The sequence below is a fragment of the Piliocolobus tephrosceles genome, chromosome 10 (genome assembly GCF_002776525.5).
Source record: "Piliocolobus tephrosceles isolate RC106 chromosome 10, ASM277652v3, whole genome shotgun sequence".
Classification (NCBI taxonomy): Eukaryota; Metazoa; Chordata; class Mammalia; order Primates; family Cercopithecidae; genus Piliocolobus; species Piliocolobus tephrosceles.
Window position 1 is genome coordinate 63,402,711 of NC_045443.1, and position 27,005 is coordinate 63,429,715.

Genomic DNA, 27,005 nt, shown 5'->3' on the forward strand with positions numbered 1-27,005 from the left:
AACTGTGGGAGTAGAGGAGGAATTGACAGGAATAGGGTAGACTGTGGGTTCATATTAAGACATTAAGAAAACTAATGGAGTTGGATGTAGAATATTCTCTTCCTGTAATCTTTCTGCTTCTACCTAAAGACCACCCCATTTTTGGTAGATGGTTAGTCATTTTAAAGTCCAAGAAACTTGGAGGAATCTAAAGCATATTAGATGTCTCGGAACTCAATTTTATCTGAAACTCAGGAGTTCTTTTTAGTAACACTTTAAATATCATTTGGTTCTAGCTATGCTCCTTTCATCATTTTGTCCTAATCATAATGCTCAAATATTTATTGACTGTGAAGAATCCCTGCTATACACCAGGGGAAAGCTCCTGGAGATAGAAGGTGCTACATGCCTTGGGTCAGAAGCAAAACAGGAAATCTGTGATGATTCTTAAGGTCCCAATTAAATCTGGGCTATCGCCAGCAAGAATAGCCTCATTCCCTCTCTGTTCCTTTCCACTTTTGTTTGGGAAAGGGTGAAGAAGACGCAGTAGGGTACCACCACCTCTGATGACCAGGCTGCTGTTAGGTCTGATCAAGGAGTCAGTCTTCTTCCAAATAACCATACCTTACTCTGTTTTCTGATATGATTTGCTAGTCTTGGAAAATATAAGAATGAAAGAAGGATGAGGAAGGAATAGAAGCAACTAGATGTGGATACTTGGTTCAGTTGGGAAACTGGGATTATATGTGGAATATACAGAGAAGAAAGGAAGAGAATATAGTGTAAACATGTGGAAAACCAGTTCAAATTAATTTAAATAGAAAGGGATATGGAGTAAAATGGGCCTATTTGCCTCCCAATTCTCCTGTTTTCTATTTTTGTGGCCTTGGGCAACCCACTATACTTGACTAAACCTCACATTGTTTACCTGTGAAATAAGGATAATACCTTCCTTGCATGGTTCTTTTGTGGTCTGGAGATAAATAGACCAGGTTTTCAGAATGGTGCCTAGTAAACCCTCTGATAATTTTTTTTTCCTGATCCTATTAGTTTGCTAAGGACTGATTGCTAACATGTAGTACCATAACTTTGTTGTCTTCTATTATAAAACTCATTTACTATTTATAATGCATACCTGGATGACCCTTTCTCTCTGTTATCTATTAATAGATACTAATTATTATAGGACATTAGCTCTGATCATATATGAAGACATTTTTGGATGATAATGTTCTTTGCGTGTGTGTGTTATCTTTATTCAAGAATCTCAAGACGCCAGTTTCCAAAATTTGATGCAGAACTAAATATCTCTGATAATCCGACATTACCCATCTCAATTCAAGATAAGACATTTATTTTTGTCAGACTCCCAGAAGAGGATGCCAGTTCTCAGTCATCTAAAACTAATCATCACTCTTGTAAGTATAAACTTCTATGAGATGTAGGGTTAAGTATAAGTATTTAAGTTTTATAACATAGTTATTAAATGACTAGTTATAATTTGATGGTAAAGAGAAATATTGCTAGCAAAAAAAGAGACATTGAAAATAAATGAACTGACTTAGTAATCATCAAAAGCAGAATACTCTAGAATTTTATAAAGAAGTAAGCTCTTGACACATAAATGCTCTGTAAATTTTGTTGAGTGAATAAATGGATGTAGGTGATTTCGTTTAAAATAAAGCAAAGCCCCAATAATTCAAGTTTATTTAGGAGAAAGTAAGTCTTAATTAATGAAGTTTTTCCTTCCTTGCAATTTGAAAAGGAAATACATTCATTTTGAATACAAATACTCAATGCTAATAAAAGCAAGTACTTTTATTTTGTTTCTGAAACAAAAATTGTGACTCAAACTGTTGCCAAGTTTAATTCCTAATAGTTCTGTTTTATCAAATGAGTAGAAGCATGACTTCCAATTATGGATGTTAGAACGACAGCAGGACAGGGTTGAGAACGAATGTGGAACAGGAAGTCTTCTCCTTTATGTATATGACCTGTGTCATGTTACTTAACCATTTGTAAAATGGGAACCATAGTGGAACTCCCTGTGGAGCTATTATGAGGGTTGAGGGCATTCATCAGTTATGAGACACTCTATAAATGTCAGTTTGTTGTGACTAATAGATGTTATTAAATTAGCTATTGCAAGTGAATTTATTTAAATAGATTGAACCTATCTATTGATCTTTATTTTCATTATAAACTCACCTAGCAAACCTTTTAAAGATGGTGTAATGGTTTTCTCAAAATTGACTTATTAAAGGTTTAAATGATTATTATTGAGGACTTTTTGTAGTTGCCACTGTTCTCAAAGGTATATCCTTCCCACTTAACCACTTTCACTGTGTATGTGAAAGTGATGACATACAACTTTATCTGTTAGCCTTTTCCCCTCAGTGTGTGTCCCCAATCTCATTTCCCTTGGGTTAGTGATCATTCACATGTTACAACAATGTATTTAAATAAATGAGATCATACATAGTGTTCTATAATGTGCTTTTTAAAATTTATTGTAGAAACTATTTTTTTCTTTCTATTTTTCATTCAGCAAATACTTATTAAGCTCCTGTTATATACTAGATACAATAGATGAAGCAGAGGAAAAGATTAAAAAGATTGTCCCTGAGGTTATTGTGCTTTCATTCTAGTGTGGGAAACAGATAATTAAAAAGTAAACAAATAGAAATATATTTTCAAATATCAGAGTACAAAGAATCAAGTAGACCTAACTGAATACTTACTAGTGACTGATGAAATTTGTTGCAAGATTGCTTTATATTGTGGGGGCCAATGGTTTGAGAAACAATACTCCTTAAAAAAAAAGTCAATGATACAGGAATGTTTGAAGTAAGAATTAATGTTCCCTGGTAATTTTCCTTTCTCTTCTTCCCCCAGGACAATCCCATTAAGGTCACACACACAGTAAAAGCTTGGTGTTTATCCTTTTAACCTTATTGTATCCATATACAAACATATTTATTTCAGTTTTACATAAATTGGTTTGTAAGCTACATATTGTTTTGTGACTTATAAATGTATGTTAAATAATTAATAGCTAATGTTTATTCTCACAGCTTAGTTAATAGTAAGTCCTATTTACAGATGAGGAAAATGAGACTTAGTTAAACAGATCTCTTTCTTTGCCACTTCACTTAATTCTACCTAAAATATTGTTGGTTTTATTTCTGGTACCCATTCTTTGCATTAATGAGAATATACTTTTTTAAAAAATGGTCCATTTTAGACTGGTAGCAGAGCTTACCTGATGCTGCTTTTCTAAATTGAAAACTTCTGCTGGAAAATTAGTCTCTTCTTCAAGGAAATTGAGTAACTATTCCTCAGAGAAGCATATAGTACTTTTTCACTAATAATTAAGTTATTAAGTAAATTATGCCCATTATTACAAAGTACTAAGACCTAAGACAGGATTCATATTTGGGCTAGAATTTCAGAGATGCTAAAATGTGAGAAAAATGTATATCTCAGAATTAATAAAATACATTGTACACATCAATCTGTAAGATTTGGAGAAAGTGAAAAAAGCAAGATATGGAACAGTGCCATCCTGTACATGTAAAAAATAACAGTATCCTGGGAGACCTTTTGAAATTCCTGCTCCAGAAGCCAGGGGTTGGATGAGGGTGAGCTGAGTCTTGGCCGTTTTCTAGCGGTAATCCTTCCTTCGTCTGAAAAATGAAGGGCTCAGCAGGCAGCTAAATTTGTCTTCCCAGAGCAGGGCATCACGAGGCATGGGCTTTTTTATTCCCTTGTGATTCTTCTGCTACTCGGGAAACACACATGGGAAAATGCTTGTACTTCCATGAGCCTTAGTTTTCACATTCACAATATGGATGTCATCAGAAGTGAGACTCTCCAATGGCTGTAGGGCATGAGCATCATTGGAATGGATGCCCCCACTATGCCAGGGTTAACCTTTTAGTTGCTAGATCATGGGGAGGTCTGGGGAGAAGGAAAGAGATGGTTGGGGTGGGGAGTAGAGCATTGTGTTGTTAGGGGAGTAGCTGTTTTCCAGCTAATACGGAAGTATTGCTATGTTTTAGACAAGTACGTGCCAGTTGAATATCAGCTCTGAATATAACAGCACCTACCACATGTGGGTGTCCTGCATATTAAGTGATATAACATATAAGGCCTGTATATTGTCAAGTTGTGTAACTCATTACTAATATGATCACAAGAACTTAAAACAGGATGTTTTACATTAGTCATGCTGTTACACACTTTGTACTCCTGTTTATTTCTTAAATTCAGTGTTCATAAACCATCAGCAAATACACAGTGAGTCTATTACAAATGGAGAACTGTCCTGGCCAGGGGTTGACCTCTCTGTTGAGGGTGGGTTGTCTTGGAACCCTTCTTTTCATTCCCTTTCCTATTGCCCTGGCTGATGTGGGGAATGAGGTTGACATTCCCATGGTGAACTTGTATTCCATTTGGTGAGAGATTTTCCCAGGGCCCCTTACCAGGAATTCCAAATTAGTTTCTTCGTAGAAATTGTATTATAATTTGGTGATTTTCTGTGTTAACTTTTTTCTCTTGAATTATTAGGTTTATATTCTGCAGTTAAAACTTTACTGCAAGAAAATGACTTGCAAAATGCAAAAACATCACAATTTATTGCATTTAGAAGGTAAAGCATTTAAAATATTTTAATATTTTTAATCTAGCTTTTAAATCTCATAACTTATTAATATAGATCCTATTTGGATGGGAGATTCCAATATTTCATCACTGTTAATTCTCTTTCTTATTTTGGGGTATATCTTTGTTAGACATGGCAGAGGGCACTTTCTAAACAGAGCTCTTTCCACCAAGTATTATATTTAGAAGTTCATGGGGACTCTGAATGGAACAAAAACTTATATTAAGATAAAAACTACAGGCTGGCCTCAGTGGCTCATACCTGTAATCCCAGCACTTTGAGAGGCCAAGGTGGGCGGATCACTTGAGGTCAGGAGTTTGAGACCAGCCTGGCCAACATGGTGAGCACCCTCTGCCTACTAAACATACAAAAATTAGCTAGGCATCGTGGCGCACACCTGTAATCCCAGCTACTTGAGAGGCTGAGGCAGGAGAATCACTTGAACGTGTGAGTTGGAGGTTGCAGTGAGCTGAGATGGTGCCACTGCACTGCAGCCTGGGCAACAGTGCAAGACCGTGTCTCAAAACAAAAACCAAAACCAAAACAAAAACCAAAACCAAAACAAAAAACTACAAAAATACTATTTCCTAGAGAAAGTCTTGGAAACTTTTTGTAGAATCTAGTATGTCATAATTGTTGATAACAAAAGTAAACCTGTAGCAGGTACCATTAAGGTGACCCCTGCATTTTCGTGTGTTTCAGGCAAGACTGTGATCTAATTAACGACTGCTGCTGCAAACACTACACAGGCCACCTCAACAAGTAAGTGTCTTCGAGAACTGAAACTTTTAAGGGGAGTCCTTTGATTTGCTGTTTTTTTCTTCGCTTTGATGTTTGTCACCTATTTCCATATATTTAAAAATAGCTTTTTTTCCATTTGTGAAATATAATGATCTCTTCAATTAAATACAATGTATGAATACATCCTTGGGAATTGATATTTTAGTAATGAGTGGAATAAAAAGAAAAATTAGGAGTGACATTTTTTTGGTTTCAACCTTAGCAGCCTTCAGCTTCTCCAAGATAAGCATGGGGAGCGCAGGGGAATTTTAAAAAGTATGTGTGTAGTGTTTCTGAGAACCTTGGCAACAGGATGCCTGCAGAGAGCAACTTAGTGAATGTCTGTCTGTCAGAGAAACATGAGTGTAGACAAGCCACTGTGGTCATACATAGGAAAAATTAATTCATTTCTCTTGAATTGACCAATACCTGCTTTGCACTAAGTATAGACATTCTAGATATGTATAAGATACAGGTGGAGTGCCTGTCTTCTGAGGGAAGACACACAAAAAATCTGTCAGGTAGCCCAGCAAGAGGCCAGAAAGCATGGGCTTGAGGCCATATACCCAGGGTCCCAGGAACTGCGATGATGGGCCAGGTCGTTTCCCTCTCACGTCTGTAAAAGCAGGTATGGATACAGAATTTCCCTTACAGAGTTGTAGTAAGAATGAAATGAAATAATGTACCTAAAGCAGTCAGTGCAATAGCTGGCCTATCACCACCACTTCCTCAATTTGCTGCTGTTGTACTGATACAGTATCATAATTATTATAATAGAAATGTGTATAAGTGCTGTAAGACCTCAAAAAGACCTCAAATAGCGTAATGAATAAGAGAGATTGGAGAGCAGAGGATTAATTTTAAAGGAAAAAAAATCAAGATTTGTGGTAACCTTTAGAATGTAAGGGGGAGGAGAGGCATCAGCATTTAAGCCAAAATTTCTAACTGGAAAAAATTTGACTGGGAGATGTCGTTGAGTTTGAGGCGCTGCAGAGAGTATGTATAAATAATCAGACGACAGCTATGGGAGCCTGATTTCTTGTTGCCCATTGGAGAATGAAAGTGTTGTAAAGAAAATATGGGAATTATTCTGATAATTGAATCGAGTCTGAGTAGGAGTTAATGCTTGAACAAATGAAATGGAGACTTTCCAAACTTTGATTATATGTTATCATTTTCTATCCCAGAGACCATCAGAACAGACTTGTGTTTGGAATTGGTGATAAAATTTGTTGTACTAGGAATGCATACCTCTCAGACTTACTCCCTGAAAATATCTCTGGAAGTCAGCAAAATAATGATCTAGACACCAGTGGTGAAGACTTTTCTGGTACTCTTCATGATTTTGCTAAAAATAAGCATGACTTTGCTAAAAATAAGCATGACTTTGAAAGTAATGTTCGACTGTGCAATGGAGAAATATTTTTCATAACGAATGTAAGTGAAAACAGAAGATAATGTCTTTTAACTAATTAGAGATATATTTGGTTATTTTATTGTCCTAGGATTGATTCAGAATCTAAGGATATCAGAGTTGACATTCTTGTTTCATGATTTTTGTTAAGGATTTTGGGCATCCATTTTTATGAAGGATATGGGTAGTTATCTAGTAATGTCCCGTCTGGCTTTAGTATCAGAATAATGCTGGCCTCATAAAGTGAGTTGGGAAGTGCTGCTTCTTATATTTTCTAGAAGATTTTATGAAGAAACATTTTTAATAAAGTTGAAGTACTTGAATAACAAAAAACAAGGTATAAACGAGACATATATTTAAAAAGCATCATTTCCTTTGTTGCTGCTTAAATGTACAAACTATAGAAGTGGTTGCCTTGTATTTATTCTCACAGTGTAGATACCCTCCTTGAAAGCTGTGAGGAAAAGCAAACTTTGCAAAGAATCTACTCAGACTTATGTAGTCAATATAAGAAATGAAATATATAGACTTCAAAATAAGAAATAACAGACTGTTCTTCAGAGTCAAATTGAAGATAAGTTTCAAAGACTGAAAACTTATATTTGTGTTTATTAAAATATTTGGGTATAGATATATTCAGTTTGTGCTGAAATGCAAATTTTAAGCCTTTTGAAATTCTTAATTGTAATTGTAATTCTTACATTTTATGTTTGACCCAAAGATAGAATATCTTTGAACATACTTGAACGTAGAACATATTTGAAGGTATGAAAAAGAGTTCTTTGTTTTGGTGACAGGATGTAACTGATGTAACTTTTGGAATGAGAAGATCTTTGACCATTAATAATATGGCTGGCCTGGAAGTAACTGTGGATTTTAAGAAGCTGATGAAATATTGTCGCATAAAACACGCATGGGCAAGAACTATTCACACTTTTCAGGTAAGAGGGGACTTTCATAAAACCCTTTAAATAATTTATCAACCTTACAGCACCTTGCATTGTTTTCATAATTTTTTGTTACACTTATTAGCAAACAAAAATTAGGAAACAAAATACATGAAAGTACAGAACATAATATAGAGACGCCAGCCTTTTGCTCTTTTGTGCTCCAGAGCTCTCTTTATTTTTAGAAATGAAGGCATTTATAGGTAGAGTCTCCTCCTTTAGGTCTTCCCCTCCCTGCCTGAGTCTCCAGTATGGCTTGGCATGGCACTGTACTCGTCTTATCTTTGGTTAAGTTCTGATATTTTGTTCATCATGAATCCTTTTGTGCCTTAATTTTGATTTACAAAACTGTTACATTAAAATATCTTGATTTATCTTGATTGCTGAGTTTCTTGGCAACCCCTTAAATTTTGTACTGGAGGTGAGTTCCTCACTTGCCTTGCCCTAGTCCTGGGCCTGCCTCCCGCCTTCCTCCGAAGTGACTTCTGCCCTCAATTTGGTATATATCACTCCTATTCATGTAGAAGCAATAGATATGATTGTTTTCTGTGTTACTGAGGTTTATGTAAATGGTATCATCTTGTTTCTATACTTTTGCAACTAGCTTTTATTTTTTACTTTTGGCCTTATCAGCTTTGTGGGGTATAATTTACATATGGTTTCATTATAAAGTTGGATGAGTTTTGACAAATGTATCCTCTTCCCTCCATCTTTGTGAGGCAATCTTTCTTCTTTTTTTTCCCCCTAACTTACGTGGGAATATTGTTAGTTTTACAGAAGAGTTGAATGATACGACAGAGAGTTTTCATATACCCTTCACCCAGCTTTCCCTGGTGTTTAACATTTTATGACTGTGGCATATTCATCAAAACTAAGAAATTACTATTGCTGTAAGACTGCTGACTAAACTATGCATATTCGAATTGCACCAGTTTTTCCATTAATGTCCTTTTGCTATTCTAGGACAGCGTATTGAGTTCAGTGCAACTTGCCTTTATGCTTTATTTTAATACCCTTGAATTCTCATCTGTTATTAGTGACTCTGTTATGTATCTCTTTGTTTTGAGCTTCCTTCTCTGCTGTTGGTATGTTGCTTTAATGTAAAGGTTGCATCAACCCTCATTTTTTCTTTTTTTTGAAACAGTCTAGCTGTGTCGCCCAGGCTGGAGAACTGTGGTGCGATCTTGGCTCACTATAAGTTCCGCTTCCCAGGTTCAAGTGATTCTCCTGCCTCAGCTTCCCAAGTAGCTGGGATTATAGGCACATGCCACCATGACTGGCTAATTTTTGTATTCTTAGTAGAGACAGGGTTTTACCATGTTGGTCAGGCTGGTCTCAAACTCCTGACCTTGTGATCCACCCGTCTCGGCCTCCCAAAGTGCTGGGATTACAGGCATGAGCCACTGCACCTGGCCCAACCCTCATTTTTGTGCAGAAAAATTTAGGTCAGCCCAAATTTTCTACTAGTAAACAAACATTAATTAGCATAGAGTTTTTTTTTTTTTTTAAGTGGGTGGGGATTTATTTATTAACTTATCCCCATCTCGGTTCCAAAAAGAATTTGAAATGGCTTATTAAAAATGCCCACAATTCACCTGTTTTTTTTTTTTTTAGAGGTAAAAAAGGGTGGGGTATGGTGGCTCACGCTTGTAATCCCAGCACTTTGGGAGGCCAAGGTGGGTGGATCATCTGTGGTCGGGAGTTCAAGACCAACCCTGGCCGACATGGCAAAACCCCATCTCTACTAAAAAATACAAAAAAAGTAACTGGGCGTGGTGGTGAGCACCTCTAAACCCAGCTACTCGAGAGGCTGAAGCATGAGAATCACTTGAACCTGGGAGGCAGAGGTTGCAGCAAGCTGAGATTGTGCCACTGCACTCCAGCCTAGGCAACAGAGGGAGACTCCATCTCAAAAAAAAAAAAAAAAATATATATATATATATATATACACACACACACACACACACATACACATACATACATATATATATATATGTATGTGTAGAAAGGATGTCAAGTGAAAAACAAAGTTAAGGATGATAAAACAGTTCCTGCCGGGGTGGTTGGAATGCAGCCATGCCCGCTTCCCTGTTTGCTCATGTAGATTGCAGATTTGGCTTTAAGTTTCCTTAAGACCAAAGTTCCCCAGGTAAAGACAGAGTAATATTCCTGGCTCGGGTCCTGAAGAAATTTCTTCCATGGATTCTATGATGCCATCCTTCACATTTAGGAAATTTTCTTGTTCTCAGTTTCTTCCGTTCTGTCTCTCTAGAATTCCTAATATGTGCATATTAGACTTCCAGAATTTGTTACCTAAATTTCTTATCAAATTGTCCTATTTTCCTTCTCATTAACTTTGCTCTATTTTCTGAGAGATTTCCTTAAATTTACAATCCAGTTTTTCTGTAAGAACGAATGAAGAGTAAAGGTGTCTTTATTATTACTGGGTTGAGGTTGGAGTAGATATTCTGGTTCTTATTTCATGGTTGAAGTAGCATCTCTTAGCTCTAAGAACATTCATGATTGTTATCTTTCTTTTTTTTTTTTCTTTTTGAGACAGAGTCTCGCTCTGTCACCCAGGCTGGAGTGCAGTGGCAATCTCCGCTCACTGCAAGCTCCGCCTCCCAGGTTCACGCCATTCTCCTGCCTCAGCCTCCCGAGTACCTGGGACTACAGGCACCCACCACCACGCCCGGCTAATTTTTTATATTTTTAGTAGAGACAGGGTTTCACCATGTCAGCCAGGATGGTCTGGATCGCCTCACCTCGTGATCCACCCGCCTCGGGCTCCCAAAGTGCTGGGATTACAGGCGTGAGCCGCCGCGCCCGGCCCATGATTGTTACCTTATATCAACACACTGTTTCTTCCAAGTTCAATTCAGTTCAACAAATCCTTACTGAGTCAGGCTCTGTTCTTGGTGTTTAGTATAGGCCAGTGTATAAAACAAAGATTCTTGCCATTGTGAAGCTTAAATTTGGTGGGGAAGGGGATAGAGACAGACACAATCATAAAAATAAAATAAAAAGAAAAACAAGAACAAGAACAAAAACTCTTTGTTATGTTAGAAGGTAGCAAATCCTGTGGAAAAGAGGTGGGAGTGGGTGCAATTGTGATTTTAAATAGAATGTCGGTGTAAGCCTCATTGAGAAGATAGCATTTTATCCAAAGATTTTGTGTTTTTTTTGTTTTTGTTTTTGTTTTTTTTTTTTTGAGACGGAGTCTCGCTCTGTCTCCCAGGCTGGAGTGCAGTGGCCGGATCTCAGCTCACTGCAAGCTCCGCCTCCCGGGTTTACGCCATTCTCCTGAGTAGCTGGGACTAAGGAAAAGAAGTTAGCCATGTGAGTATATCTGGGACAGGAGCATTCTAGGTTGAGGAATAGCCAAGGGCAGGGTTCTAAGGTGGGAGTCTGTCTGGTATAGTTGAGGAGCAGGAATAGCAAAGCAGCCACTGTAGGAGACTGATAGGAAATGAGACAGGAAAATTAATATGAGGTAAAGAGGGCAGGAGGATGGTGGGGCCAGGTCACCTCCTAGAGCATTTGAAGGCCTGCACTATCTAGTATGTTAGCCACTAGCCGCGCATAGCTATTGAGCACTGGAAATGTGGCTAGAGTGACTGAAAAACTGAATTTTAATTTAAAAACTGGATACTAGGCTGGGCACAGTGGCTCACACCTGTAATCCCAGTACTTTGGGATGCTGAGGTGGGCGGGTCATTTGAGCCCAGGAGTTCAAGACCAGCCTGGGCAACATAGTGAAACCCCATCTCTACAAAAAAATACCAAACATTAGCCAGACATGGTGGCATGAACCCATAGTCCCAGCTACTCAGGGAGGTGAGGTGGGAGGATCACCAGAGCCTGGGAGCTGGAGGCTGCAATAAGCCGAGATTGCGCCACTGCACTCCAGCCCAGGTGACAGAGTGAGACCCTGTCTCAAAAACAAAAACAAATAAACAAAACAAAAGTTACTAGATACAGTCATTGGAAAACTTCTGTATGTTGGAAAAACTATGTTTGGAACAACTTGGGTATGTGAATCTTCTTTTTCAACTACAAATTTTATGAACTCTAGAAATAGATAAAGTATTTCTGATGAAAATTTAGTATCCAAATTGTACTGTTCTGGGTATGTAAAATATAGAATTTCAAAGATGTAGTCTTTTATTAATAATTTAACATTGATTATATTTTAAAATGATAATATTTTGGATATGTTAGCTTAAGTAAAATACAGGTATATTATTAACATTAATTCTATCCATTTCTTTTTTAATGAGACTACTAGAAAATTTTAAGCTACATATATGACTTGTTTTATATTTGTATTGGACAGTGCTATTCTAGACTATTTTAAGGACTTTGGCTTTTACTCTGAGTGAAATGGGGAGCTGTTGAAGGTTTTGTGGCTCTTCAAAGAAGTTGTTGAGTTGTAGAACCAATTTATAGAATAGACATATACATAATTAAAAGTAAATATAGGAAACTTACCTCCTTAAGAAGTTTGACAGTTCTGATGATTCAAGGAGATTTAAAGCAATGGGGAAATTATTTATAGCAGGTTATCAAGGTGAAGTTAGGTGTCTGTGTCTTTCTGAGGTAGACTTAAGTACCATCTTGGAGTACAGAATTCCAGGGATGGCAGTCCTTCGGCTGCTGTAGCATGACATTTTAATTTTTTTTTTTTTTTTTTTTTTTTTTTTGAGATGGAGTCTCGCTCCCTCACCACCCAGGCTAGAGTGCAGTGACGCGGTCTCGGCTCACTGCAAGCTCCTCCTCCCGGGTTCACACCATTCTCCTGCCTCAGTCTCCCGAGTGGCTGGGCCTACAGGCGCCCACCACCACGCCCAGCTAATTTTTTGTATTTTTAGTAGAGACGGGGTTTCACCGTGTTAGCCAGGATGGTCTTGATCTCCTGACCTCGTGATCCACCCGCCTCGGCCTCCCAAAGTATTGGGATTACAGGCGTGAGTGACTGCGCCAGGCCGACATTTTAATTTTTAATCATCGTTCACTCAGTGAGGTACTGGAGAAAGAACGGTGAGTGGGATAAAGGTGAAGCTCTGCCTTCACGGAGCTTAGGGTCAGTACAGCTTGTGATAGAGGAAGTACAGGTGCTGGAGAGTAATAGATGGGGCGGCTACTCCAGACACGGGCCAGATCAAGGCCATGGACTGAGGAATGCTGACAGGACCACCTGGAAGTCCCTTGTGCTGGGTGGAGCATGGTTCATGGAAAAGAAAGGGAAAAAAAGAGGGAGAGGAGCAGGGCCAAGCTGGCTCTCAAAGGGCTTTACAAACACATTAAGGGGTTAGGACTTTATTTGGAGTCCCTGCGAGCCATTAGAGGTTTTAAGCAGCGTCTAATGTGATTGGATTTGCATTTTACAAATATCACTGTGGCTGCCATGAGGATGATGGATTGGGCAAGAGAAGGTACAGGGAGACTGATAATGAGAACATTAAGTATTAATAATAGTATATCTACTATTATAACTATATTTTTCTCAGTGTCACTTGATAATTAAGAACTAGGTTAGTTGAGTTTAGGTAGATATTTTCATATTTGAGAATGCACAATATAAGTCCAAGGTGAAGAGTGGTACCATATATCTGTGGAAATGTATGTAATCAAGTACCATTTATGTCAATTTCTGAGACCCAGCAACATTGGAAAGATGTGGTTATCAAACTTTTACAATCTAAGAAGCTGCTTCAAACTCTCTGTCTACGGAGATAGAAGAGCTTGCTGAGCAAGAGTTTATTTGCAGTGGATGTGTATTTTTCACTTGCCCCATCTTGTCAGTTGTCTTCCCACAATTTTTCCTTTGGCAGGAGCAATGTCAGAGCAATGGGGGAGATAATGGTATAAACCATTTCTTTGTCTCTGTTGGCACTGGATCCACTGATTTCAGAATATAGGACTAAGAGTAGCCCTCAAACTTGAAATTGTTTTCTTACAGTCCCACGATGACATTGAGTATTTCTCTTGCCTATCCAATTTTTTGTTAAAAGACAAAGGTTCATTGTTTTATTTTTTGTTTATCTTGATAAAAGAAATAAGTTGCCCAACAATGGAAAAATACAGACAAGTAGGAGAAAAAAAATCATCCATAGGCCCTCCATTTGGAGACATTAATAAAAAATTTGGTAGAATTTATCTCCTTTTTTGTGACTTGTTTTGTTTCATTGTACATAGCTATGTTCTTTTTTTATATACTTGTTTTGGATCAGAAAAACTATATTGCTATACAGTTGTGACCATTCTATATGTGTGTGTCTATATATCTATATATATATAGAGAGAGAGATATGGTTTTTAAAATGTTGTTTTAAAGTATCTTTGATGTTCAGAAAATAGTATGCCAACTGTGTATATATTATATAAGTATATAATATATATTCACCTATTACTTGCTACTTAAAATTTCCATATTTTATCATTATATGTAACATTTTATATACATATATTTACATATATATCTATATATTTACTATTACTGGCTGAAGTTTTCATATTTTTCCATTATATGTAGTAATGGGTCAACACATTTACACATGAAGCCTGTACCATCATTTCAGTCTTTTATTAGGAAAGATTTAGTACTGCATGCAGTCTTTAAAGTTTGCTGCTGGGTTTCTACAAGCCAGTTGTGAACCTGTGAGACCTGAACTTAGCAGCATGTTTAGCAGTGTGTTTAGAGTTCCTGGAGGATGAATAAAAATGGAACCCGTAAGATGGACACATAATAATAGTCTGGCCAGGTAGAAGTGCTTGAGAGCACTTTGAGGAGTTGTCTCCTTTCCTTGTCTGTAAACTGTCTGAACCTGTTTTATAGCATTTAGTCTTCACACCATATTTTTCCTCCCAGGGGTCCGAGGAGCAAACAGTTGTCTATGTGGTGGGGAAGGCGGGCCGCCAGCACTGGCAGCATGTCTACACCGCCGTGACCAGGGGCCGCTGCCGAGTGTATGTGATTGCAGAGGAGTCTCAGCTCCGGAATGCCATCATGAAAAACAGTTTTCCTAGAAAAACTCGTTTGAAACATTTCTTGCAAAGTAAGCTGTCCTCTAGCGGTGCACCTCCAGCAGATTTTCAGTCCCCACGGAAGAGCTCTGGAGACAGTGGACAACCCAGCACACCATCAGCATCTCCACTCCCTGTAGTCACAGACCACGCCATGACACATGATGTCACCTGGAGCGAGGCCTCTTCGCCTGATGAGAGGACACTCACCTTTGCTGAAAGATGGCAGTTATCTTCACCTGATGAAGTAGATACAGATGATGATTTACCAAAATCGCGAGCATCCAAAAGAACCTGTGGTGTGAATGATGATGAAAGTCCAAGCAAAATTCTTATGGTAGGAGTGATATTTGCATGTTCCCAAGTTTTATTTAAATATTGCTGACTTCAGTGTGCTTATAAATGACTGTGTGCTTTTATTAGTGTTGCATTTGTGCTGTTGGACTTAAAAACACTTGTTTTTCTCATTTCTGTCAAATTTCCCTTACTTCATTGTCTGATCTCCACTTTGTTTCCTCACTCCTTTTCTGCTTCACAGCCTCTAACTGAAGACAACTCCCCAAAGCTCAGTTTTTTTTTTTTCCTTTGAGAACTGCCTCATTCTCACAGTTTCAGCCATCTCCTTAGCACCAGTAATTTGGCCAACAAAGTTTTGACTATAGTAACATTTCAGGCACCAGGAATTAGAGATAAGTGACAATTCTCACTCTCACACTGATGTCATGGTGGAGACAGCCGGCTAAGTCAGTAATGTGGTGATTTGCTGAGTGCTCCGGCACTGAAGAAGGGTTAATGAACCAGCTGCCTAATCTGTGTCTTTGTTCCCAGAGATTGACTTTCTGGAACCACAGCCCAGAATCTTACTCTCTCTTCCAGTTTCTCCGTTTCAATCACCATCTTCCTAGTTACATGGCTTAAAACCTTAGAATCACTGTGGACTCACCTTCCTTTCACCGTCTTGGATGGTTGGTGACCTGGCTGCCCTCCCCTTTCTTGTTCCCGTTCTCATAATGTAGCATTCCCCCTTTTCCATGGTTTTGCTTTCCATGGTTTCAGTTACCTATGGTCAACCGTGGTCCAAAAATATTAAATGGAAAATTCCAGAAATAAACAATTCGTCAGTTTTAAGTGCATGCCATTCTGGGCAGTGTGATGAAATCTCACACCATCTCATTCCATGAATTCTCCCTTTGTCCAGTGTGTCCACACTGTGGACACTCCCCGCCCGTTAGTCATTTGCCACCGTCTTGGTTATCGGAGTAAGTCTCAGTATTGTAGTACCTGTGTCAAGTGATCCTTATTTTACTGAATTGCTTTATTTTTTATGTTATTGTTGCTAATCTTTTACTGTTCCTGATTTATACATTAACCTTTTTTATAGGTATGTATGTATAGGAAAAACCAATACATTTGGGTCTGGTAGTATTCAAGGCTTCAGGTGTCCATTAAGATTCACTTCTTTGTTCAAAAGCTTCAGTGTCTCCCAGGTGCCTACAACATAAATTCTAGACTATTTAGCTTTGGAATTTGAGATGTTTCTCAGTTTGATTCCAGGTTTCTCCACATCATTTCATTTCCCACTATGCTTTTTCTGCTTTTGTCAAGCCAGTGTCTTCAGCTCACTAAAATGAATCAAACTTTTTCATCTTCCTTTTGACTCTTGCAGTGTCCCTCATCTTGAATGCCTTTTTCTGTCTCCTCTCATTCAGCATTTGAAAAAAACATTTAGGAAAAATTTGAAAAAATAAAAATAAAGTCCTGCCAGTCACTGATCCAAATGTTAAGGGAGGAAAGCACACCAATACCGGCTTCATGGACGTTACATTCCAGCATAGGCAATAAATACAAGAGAAAATCACATTTCAGATTAAGAGTCTATGAAAATGAAAAACAAGGCAAGGACATAGGGAATGGCAAGGGGTGTGGTGGGCAGGAGGTGCTATTTTGACCAGGTCATGCCTCCCTAAAAAGGTGACATGTGAGCTGAGCACTGAATGTTACCAAGAAGCCAGCATGGGGGCCTCTGAGGATGTAGATAATGCAAAGCCTGGAAAGGGAATGATTTTATTCAAAGAGGAAGGCAGGTTGGCCTAGTGCAGTGGCTCACACCTGTAATCCCAGCACTCTGGGAGGCCGAGGAGGGTGGATCACCTGAGATCAGGAGTTCGAGACCAGCCTGGCCAACATGGTGAAACCTTTTCTGTACGAAAAATACAAAAAATTAGCCAGACATGGCAGCAGGCACCTGTAATCCCAGCTACTCGAGAGGCTGAGGGAGGAGAGTCACTTGAACCCGGGAGGCAGAGGTTGCAGCGAGCCGAGATCACACCACTGCACTCCAGCCTGGGTGACAAGAGCAAAACTCCATCTCAAAAACAAAACAAAACAAAACAAAAAACAAAGAGGAAGGCAGGCTAAGGTGGCTAGTGAGTGAAGAAGAGGGTGCAGGTGCTAGTGTTGGAGAGTGGGCAGGGCCACAGGAATGAGTTGGGATTTTATTCTGCTTGCAGTGGGAATTCATTGGAGGGCTGGAAGCATTGGTGTGATATCATCTGATGCCTGCTTAAACATAGTCCCAGCATAGTGGCTCATACCTATAATCCCAGCACTTTGGCAGGCGGAAGTGAGAGAATCGCCTGAGCCCAGGAGTTTGAGACCAGCCTGGGTAATATGATGAACCCCCATCTCTACTAAAAATACAAAAATTAACTGGGCATGGTGGCATGCACCTATAGTCCAGCTACTCAGAAGGCAGGAGGATCACTTGAGACTGAGAGGTTGAGGCTGCATTGAGCTGTGATTGCATCATGGTACTCCAGCCTGGGTGACAGAGCAAAAGCCCGTCTCAAAAACAAAACCACAATCCCTGCTGGGTGTGGTGGCTCACACTTGTAATTCAAACACTTTCAGGAGCCAGGCGGGAGAATTGCTTGAGCCCAGGAGTTTGAGACCACTTGGGCGACATAGTGAGATTCCATCTCTACAAAAATAGTAAAAAATTAGCTGAACGTGGTAGTGCATATCTGTAGTCCCAGCTACCCAGGAAGCTAAGGTAGGAGGATTGCTTCATCCCAGGAGTTCCAGGCTGTGGTGAACTGTGATTGTGACATCCCATTCCAGCAGCCTGGGTGACAGACCAAGACCCTGTCTCAAAAAAAAAAAAAAAAAAAAAAAAAAAAAAAAAAACTGGGCATGGTGGCTGACACCTGTAATCTTAGCACTTTGGGAGGCTGAGGTGGGCGGATCACTTGAGCCCCGCAAGACCACCCTGGGCAACATGGCGAAACCCCATCTCAACCAAAAATGCAAACAAAAATTAGCTAGGGGTGGTGCTGGGTGCCTGTTTTCTTACTTGCTTAGGAGACTGAGGTGGGAGGATCACCTGACCCCAGGAGGTTGAGGCTGTGGTGAGCTGTGATGGTGCCATTGCATTCCAGCCTGGGTGACAGAATGAGACCCTGTCTCAAAAATACATATATACATACATACATAACAAATAAGCAATCCCTCTGGCTTCTGTGGAGAGGGAACTGTGGAAAATAAAGGGGGAGTGAGGAGACCAGTAGGAGGAAATCGTGGGGAGAGCCTAATGAAAGAGCGGGGCTGGTAATCTGTGGTTGGAGTCTGGATGCATTTTGGAGATGGAGTCTGTATGACTTTCTGATTAGATGTGATGGGGTAAAAGAGAAAGTAATCCAGGATGATTCCTGGATTTTTGGCTAAAGCAATTTGGGGAATAGCAGTGCCATTTCCTGAGATGAGAAAGATGTGAGGAGAACTTATTTGGGGAAATGAAGCGTTCTCTTGTGGTGTGCTGTTGTTTAAGGTACTAATTGGAAATGTACATGGACTTGTTGAGTAAGTCAGTGGTTGGTAGAGGAGTTTAGAGCCTCAGCAGGGAGTAGGGTAGGAAAGCTCCACTTGGGAATCATTGGCATGTAGTGATATTGAAAGGACTAGGTGGGTTAATTTCAGAAGAGACTGCAGATAGAGGAGGGGGCCTGACGACAGAATTCTGGGGTATTGCCAGCTTTTAGAGATTTAGCAGAGGAGGAGGAACTAAAAAGGAGTAGAAGTGAGATAGAAGGAAAACCAGGGTTGTGGGGAGGGAAAAAAAGCCTGGACCGAGGGGGCTGATGAGAGAATGGGAGCCGAAAGGGTGGAGGAAGCAGTGGAGACAGGTTTTGAAGAGGGCTGCTGAGAAAAGAAGCAAAGGTGGTTGTATGTGAATAGAGGACTTGTGGTCAAGGGAAACCTTATTGGTTTGTTTACTTTGGATGAGTACATTAAGGCATCTTAGTGTGCTTCAAGAATGGTCCAATGGAGAACCAGAAATTCATGATTCAGAGAGAGAGGATAATTGCAGAATTGGAGTCCTGATGTGGGTAAGATGGGAAAATTCAAGAGAATAAGTAGAGGGGTTGCCCTGAGACAGGATTAGGGACAGAGGACCCTTCTTCCATGGCAACCAGAAGGAGTGGGTGTAGTTCGTTGGGTGTATATAGCAGAGGGAAGATAAAGTAGTTCAGAGATGATCACCTCATACCATCCTCTCGGTCTTATTGTTATAATCCAGCTCAGTTTCTGTGTTGTTCCTGAAGGCTTCTCTTTCTCTGAACTCCTGTAGGAGGGCACGCACCCCATCTGTACTGCACTTGCAATAACCTTGACTCTGTAAATGAAGCTTCTTGAGGGCAGTATATCATTTTTGATCTGCTAGAACATTTGGTATAATTGCTGATCACATGGTAATACCTCAAAAATACTTAGTGATCAGGCTGGGCGCGGTGGCTCAAGCCTGTAATCCTAGCACTTTGGGAGGCCGAGACGGGCGGATTACAAGGTCAGGGGATCAAGACCACCCTGGCTAATACGGTGAAACCCCGTCTCTACTAAAGAATACAAAAAACTAGCCGGGCGACGAGGCGGGTGCCTGTAGTCCCAGCTACTTGGGAGGCTGAGGCAGGAGAATGGCGTAAACCTGGGAGGTGGAGCTTGCAGTGAGCTGAGATCCGGCCACCGCACTCCAGCCTGGGTGACAGAGCCAGAGCCAGACTCCGTCTCAAAAAAAAAAAAAAAAAAAAATACTTAGTGATCAAAGTATGAGTCATGAATATATGGCATGAAACTTTTTAAAAAAAATCAGACCTTCAGAATATTGTTCTTTCAGGTTGTACTGAAAGTCATACTTTCATTCTGGTAGTGCCCCCTTTACTTTGACAATTCCTTTTGGAATCGCTTTTGAGGCAGTAAAAGATCCTTTTGAATGTTTACAAGGGGAGCAAACTTCTGTTGAGACCTATTCTGAGTTTAGGAAATAACCCAAAGGCATTTGTTTTCTGGTTTTATGAGTTAGAGGATCCAATTTGGGTAATGGATTTTGTGCTAAAAAAAAAAAAAAAGTTGGGATTATAAGTAATTTCCAAATGTAGTTCTAATAGAAGCATAAGAATTGCTTTAAGTGCTGGCAGTAGACTTGTTCAGTTGAGTTTTTAAGCTTCCAAGGCTGTAATAAAGGTAAGAAGGGGCCACAGGGGGAACCTGGGGGAGAAAGTGCTGATGTAACCTGCCAGAACCAGGCTGAGTTGTAAATAGGGAATACTTATATCCTTTGTCCCCAAATGGATATGGCACAGGGAAAAGGTTCTCTAAGAGTCAGTCTGACACAGGGCACAGCATGTGAAGTCCTGGCACATTAGGAAACTACAGGTGTAAAACAGCATGACTGGAGCACAGGGCACAGTGAGAGGATGGGCCGCAGACACAGGAACTGGCAGGGAGGATGGACACAGGGACCTTCTGAAGAGGTCGTACATTCTTCTGATTGCAATGGAGAACAGTGGAAGCATTTTAAGTGCTCTGTGAATTGAAATTTATGAAGGTGACGTTGACTGAGGTTTAGTGGATGATGATGGTTAGGGAGAGAGTAGGGAATGAGTTCCCAGCCAAAAGATTATTTCAGTAACCTGGGTAAAATGAGGAGGCTCTAACATTAGGACGTAGCAATGGGAATGGAGAAGAGATGCTAAGGATATAGCTGATAGGACGTAATGATCAGTTGGATTCAGGTGGGGTTGGGCCTGAGGATAACTCCAAGGCTTCTGGCTCAGGCATACAGGTAGATCCAGCACCATTAACCAGATTGGGAAAAGAGGCTGAGGGTCAGATCTTTTGGGAAAAGTGATTCAAATGGACATAGTTGAGGGTGGAGGGGGAAGTTTTTTCTTTTTCCCCTCTTGGACAGTAGAATCCCTGCTAAGTTCCATTCTGTATCCCAGATCAACTCTTTGATGGAATTTCCATCTCAGGAAAACATCTTTTTTTCTGAAATTAAACTTGTCATCTCTTACAGAGGTCCTGAAATAAGGCTTTTGACATAAGCAGAAAAGAGAGGCAATTCCAAAGAAAGACCCTTTTCCTAAAATTGAATTGTGCTTCCTCTTTTCATTTTTTTATGGTGGGAAACTTCATGACGATACTGGCCCACTTTGGAATCATCAATAGCACAAAGAATATGACTGTAGCATTGCAATGTTTTATCTTACAATTCCGGAACTGAATTCATAGGCAGGCAACATGGGCAGTCCTCCAGGACTTAGGCCCCACACTTAAAAAAAAAAAAAAATGTTCTGTAATCACCATCTTGAAATTCTAAATTTTGAACAAGGGGCCATCATTTTAATTTTGGACTGGGCTGCCAAATTATGTAGTGGGCCCTGTCTACACCTTTAGAAGTTAGACACATGACTAATTCAGTACATAGTTACTCCTACATGCCAGCCCCAGAGCTGGGTCCTGGAGATACCACAGTGAGCAAAGCAGATGTGATCCTACAAGGAGCTGATAGCCAATTGCTTTGGTTGCTCAAGCCTTTCAAGGGTTGGGGAAGGTGCATTATTTCTTTTTCTGAAGCAGAGGGAATACAAGTACATAGGGTAGACTAACTACATTTTTACAAAGTTAACTTTGTTCTTTTAATTGTTCTAACAGGTGGGAGAATCTCCACAAGTGTCTTCCAGACTTCAGAATTTGAGACTGAATAATTTAATTCCCAGGCAACTTTTCAAGCCCACAGATAATCAAGAAACTTAGTTTTATTTCAAATTGCTCAGAGTAAGTATTTTTTCTTTTGGAGACAAAATGAACATCATAGCGTCAAAGTACCAAGATAAAAAAAGTTGCCCATAACTGGAGTTTTAAGGTATTTGTGTTAGCACATGTTTTAAATCCATTTAATCAAAGAAAATATTAATAATTTCAACATATGTCATTGTGAGAACTGGTAGCACTGGACATAAGTGAAGAGATTAGATATTTTATATACATATATATTTTTATACAATTATGTACATCAAGCCGGGTGCGGTGGCTCATGCCTGTAATCCCAGCACTTTGGGAGGCTGAGGCAGGCAGATCACCAGTGGCCAAGAGTTTGAGACCAGCCTGACCAACATGGTGAAACCCCATCTCTACTAAAAATGCAAAAATTATCTGGGTATGGTAGCACACACCTGTAATCCCAGCTACTCAGGAGACTAAGGCAGGAGAATCGCTTGAACCTGGAAGGCGGAGGTTGCAGTGAGCTGAGATCGCACCACTGCACTCCAGCCTGGGTGACAGAGCGAGACTCCATCTCAAAAAAAAAAAAAAAAAAAAATATGTACATTAAAACATGTCGTATTTTTAGGATAATGCCTTTGTAACTTTGATGATCGTCGTGTGTTATCTTTGCCAATGGGTTGAAGCAGTGGCAAAGAAAAGCTGTAATTGCATCTGTAGATATTATTGACATGCCTCTTAGGATGTTGGATTGTGGTCATTTTACAAGACTGCTGCTCACTCTATCACTGCTGCCTGGGGCCCAGCCTACCTGGGACTTTTCCTTGGAAATGCTTTCTGAGTTGGGAGCACATTGTTTTGAATATGTTCCACTTAGGAATTTTTTTCTCTCACAGAATGATTTGATTTTTAAATTTTTACCTATGTTAAATGGTAAAAGAAAAAGTCAAGAGGAAAAATGTATCTGTTAACCCATTTATGCGTAGTGTCCATTATTGGGACACTAAACATGTGAGAGCTATTTATATCCCACTGCTCAAGGTCATTGCCAACGTTGGATCGCAAAAGTTCAGAAAGTTGCAACCTCAGGCATAAATGGTTAATAACTTTATTGAGATATAATTCACATACATTTCCCCAGTTTAAGTATACAATTCAGTGACTTTTAGTATATTCATCAAATTGGACAATTACCATTGTAATCAATTTTAGAATTTTTTTTTTTAATTTTTCTTTTTTAATAATAGAGACGAGGTCTCACTATGTTTCCCAGGTTGGTCTCTAACTCCTGAACTCAAATGATCCTCCCACCTTGGCCTCCCAAAGTGTTAGGATTACAAGTGTGAGCCAGCGTGCCCAACCTGGAACATTTTCATACCCCACAAAGAACCTCACACTCCGGCTGGGCGTGTTGGTTCATGCCTGTAATCCCAGCACTTTGGGAGGCCGAGGTGAGCAGATCACCTGAGGTCAGGAGTTTGAGACCGACCTGACCAACATGGAGAAACTCCGTCTCTACTAAAAATACAAAATTAACCAGGCATGGTGGCACATGCCTGTAATCCCAGCTACTTGGGAGGCTGAGGCAGGAGAATTGCTTGAACCCAGGAGGTGGAGGTTGCAGTGAGCTGAGATCACGCCATTACACTCCAGCCTGGACAATAAGAGCAAAACTCCATCTCAAAAAAAAAAGAGAAACCTCACACTCCTTAGCAATAATCCCCTGACTTCCCCCATCCCTAGGTAACCTGGTTTTCCTAGTCCCAGTAGACTTGCCTATTGTGGACATGTGGTTCTTTGTTCCTGACTTATTTAACTAGCATGATGTTTTCAGACTCCATCTGTGTTGTACCAGTAATGTGTCAGTGCTTTGTCTCTTTTATTGCCAAATAATATCCCAGTATATGGATAAAGGACATTGAATTTGTACATTCATCGGTTGATGGACATTTATTTGGGTTATTTCCTACTTTTTGGCTATTATGAAATGCTGCTATGAACATCTGTGTGTAAATTTTTATGTGAACATATGCTTTCACTTCTTTTGGGTATATAACTAGGAGTAGAATTGATGGGTCATATGGTAATTCTATGTTTAACATTTTGAGGTGCTGCCAGACTTTTTCCAAACTGGCTGCACCAAATTATATTCTCACCAGCAGTGTATGAGAGTTCCAGTTTCTCCCTATTCTCTCCAATGTTTATTATCATCTGACTTCTTGATTATAGCCATCCTAGTGGGTATGAAGTAGTATTTCATTGTGGTTAATCTCCTTTGGCAACACCCTCACAGACACACCCAGGATCAACACTTTGCATCCTTCAATCCAATCAAGTTGACACTCAGTATTAACCATCACAATTAGAGAGAATTGGCTCACACCATTATAAAGCAAAGTCCCATGATAGGCCATCTGCAAGCTGGGGAAGGAGAAAAGCTAACAGCATGGCTCAGTCCAAGTCTGAAAGCCTCAAAACCAGGGACACTGACAGTGCAGCCCACAGTCTGAGGCCAAAGGCCCAGGAGACTCTGGGAAGCAATTGGTGCAAGTCCCAAAGTCCAAAGGTGGAAAAACCTGGAGTCTGGTGTCCAAGGGCAGGAGGAGAGGAAGTCAAGCATTCTGCACAGCACAGGAAGAGAGGGAGCAGACTCAGCAAGCACGCTGCTTATCTCCCTTCATCCACCTACTGTGTTCTAGCATCACTGGCAGCCAATTGAATGGTGTCCACCCACACTGAGGGTGGGTCTTCCTCTCCCAGTCCACTGACTCCAGTGTCAGTCTCCATCAGCAACACCGTCATAGACACACCTGGGAACAATGCTTCATCAGCCATCCAGGGGTTTCTCAATCTAGTTGACACCTAATATTAACCATCACAAAATGTAAGAATTCTTTATATTTTCAACATTTAAGTCCATTATCAGAAACATAATTAGCAAAATTTTCCTCCCATTCTGTGAATTTTATTTTAATTATCTGGATGATATCTGATATGGTTTGGCTCTCTGTCGCCACCCAAATCTCATCTCAAATTGTAATCCCCGTGTGTCAAGGAAGGGTCCTGGTGGGAGGTCATTGGATCATGGGGGTGGTTTCCCCCATGCTGTTCTGGTGATGGTGAGTGAGTTCTCATGGTGGCTGATGGTTTTAAAGTATGGCACTCCCCGCCCCCCACCCCTCTTCTCCTGCCACCTTGTAAAGAAGGTGCTTGTTTCTCCTTTACCTTTTGCCATGATTGTGGTTTCTGAGGCCTCCCCAGCCATGTGGAACTGTGAGTCAATTAAACCTCTTTTCTTTATAAATTACTCAGTCTCAGGTAGTTCTTTATAGCAGTGTAAAAACAGACTAATAAGTGTCCTTTGAGATGCCAGTTTTAAATTCTGATGATGACCAGTGTATCTATTTTTGTTGTTGCTGCTGCTTGTGCTTTTGGTGTTATATCCAAGAAACTATTGCCTATCCAAAGTCATGATGATTTACTACAATTTTTTCCTCTAATAATTTACAAGTTTTGGCTCTTACATTTAGATCTTTGATTCACTTTTAGTTAATTTTTGTATATGGTGTGAGGTAGGGATCCCACTTTATTCTTTTGCATGTGACAATTCAATTGTTCAGCTCCATTTATTGAAGAGATTATTGTTTTTTTTTTTTTTTTTTTGAGATGGAGTCTCACTTTGTCACCCAGGCTGGAGTGCAGTGGCACGATCTCGGCTCACTGCAAGCTCTGCCTCCCGGGTTCACGCCATTCTCCTGCCTCAGCCTCCCGAGTAGCTGGGACTACAGGCACACACCACCATGCCCAGCTAATTTTTTGTATTTTTAGTGGAGACGGGGTTTCACCATGTTGGCCAGGATGGTCTCAATCTCCTGACCTCGTGATCTGCCCGCCTCAGCCTCCCAAAGTGCTGGGATTACAGGTGTGAGCCACCGCACCCAGCCGAGATTATTCTTTTCCCATTGAATTGTCTTGGTACCCTTGCCAAAAATTAGTTGACTGTAAATGTGAGGGTTTATTTGTGGACTTTAATTCTATTCAATTGATTCATGCACTTTTAAAAAATTTTTTAGACAGAGTCTCACTCTGGAGTGTGGTGGCTCAATCTCGGCTCACTGCAAGCTCCACCTCCTGGGTTCACACCATTCTCCTGCCTCAACCTCCCAAGTAGCTGGGACTACAGGCACCTGCCACTGTGCCCGGCTAATTTTTTTTTTGTATTTTTAGTAGAGATGGGGTTTCACCATGTTAGCCAGGATGGTCTTGATCTCCTGACCTCGTGATTCACCTGCCTCAGCCTCCCAAAGTGCTGGGATTACAGGCGTGAGCCACCATGCCAGACCCGATTCATGCATCTTTTTTTTCTTTCTTTTTTTATTTTTTTTGAGATGGAGTCTCACTGTGTCACCCAGGCTGGAGTGCAATGGTGCCCTCTCAGCTCACTGCAACCTCCACCTCCTGGTTTCAAGCAATTCTCATGCCTCAGCCTCCTGAGTAGCAGGGATTATAGGCACCTTCCACCGCAAGGGGCTAATTTTTTGTATTTTTAGTAGAGATGGGGTTTCACCATGTTGGCCAGGCTGGTCTCAAACTCCTGACCTCAGATGATCCACCTACCTTGGCCTGCCAAAGTGCTGGGATTACAGGCGGGAGCCACTGCGCCTGGCCCATGTGTCTATTCTAACGCCAGCACCATATTGTCTTTATTACTGTAGCTTTGTAGACAGTTTTGAAATTAAGAAGTGTGAGTCCTTCAACTTTGTTTTCTTTTTCAAGTTTGTTTTGGCTGTTATGGGTCCCTACATTTCCATAGGAATTTTAGGATCTGCTTGTCAGTTTCTGCAAAGAAGCAACTGGAGTTTTGTTGAGGAGTGTGTTAAACCTACAGATTCGAGAACTATTGCCGTTTTAACAGTATTAAATCTTGTGATTCATGAACACAGATGTCTTTCCATTTGCTTGGGAAAGACAGGCTGGAGTGGAGTGCAGTGGTGCAATCACTGCTCACTGCAGCCTCTGCCTCTTAGGCTCAAGCAGTCCAACCTCCTCAACCACCCCACCTCAGTCACTCTTGTAGCTGGGACTGCAGGCTTGCACCACTGCACTTGGCTAATTTTTGTATTTTTTTGTAGAGATG

General features: G+C 40.3%; 1 protein-coding gene across 3 annotated transcripts in view; it reads left to right on the forward strand.

Moving 5' to 3' along the window:
• HELB (DNA helicase B) overlaps positions 1 to 27,005 on the forward strand; it is a 72,370-nt gene that overhangs the window by 15,298 nt on the left and 30,067 nt on the right. For 2 of the 3 annotated variants that reach the window (XR_002734297.1, XM_023225076.2), the window contains exons 7-13: positions 1,243 to 1,397; positions 4,549 to 4,630; positions 5,345 to 5,404; positions 6,610 to 6,859; positions 7,634 to 7,777; positions 14,655 to 15,146; positions 21,800 to 21,922. Coding sequence is in view for 2 of the 3 variants with exons in the window: in XM_023225076.2 (XP_023080844.1) it covers positions 1,243 to 1,397; positions 4,549 to 4,630; positions 5,345 to 5,404; positions 6,610 to 6,859; positions 7,634 to 7,777; positions 14,655 to 15,146; positions 21,800 to 21,901 (1,285 nt within the window). In the remaining variant the exon portion in view is untranslated. Of the gene's footprint in view, positions 1 to 1,242; positions 1,398 to 4,548; positions 4,631 to 5,344; positions 5,405 to 6,609; positions 6,860 to 7,633; positions 7,778 to 14,654; positions 15,147 to 21,799; positions 23,405 to 27,005 lie in introns of those variants that run through there. The other variant, XM_023225075.2, reaches the window with a different exon arrangement.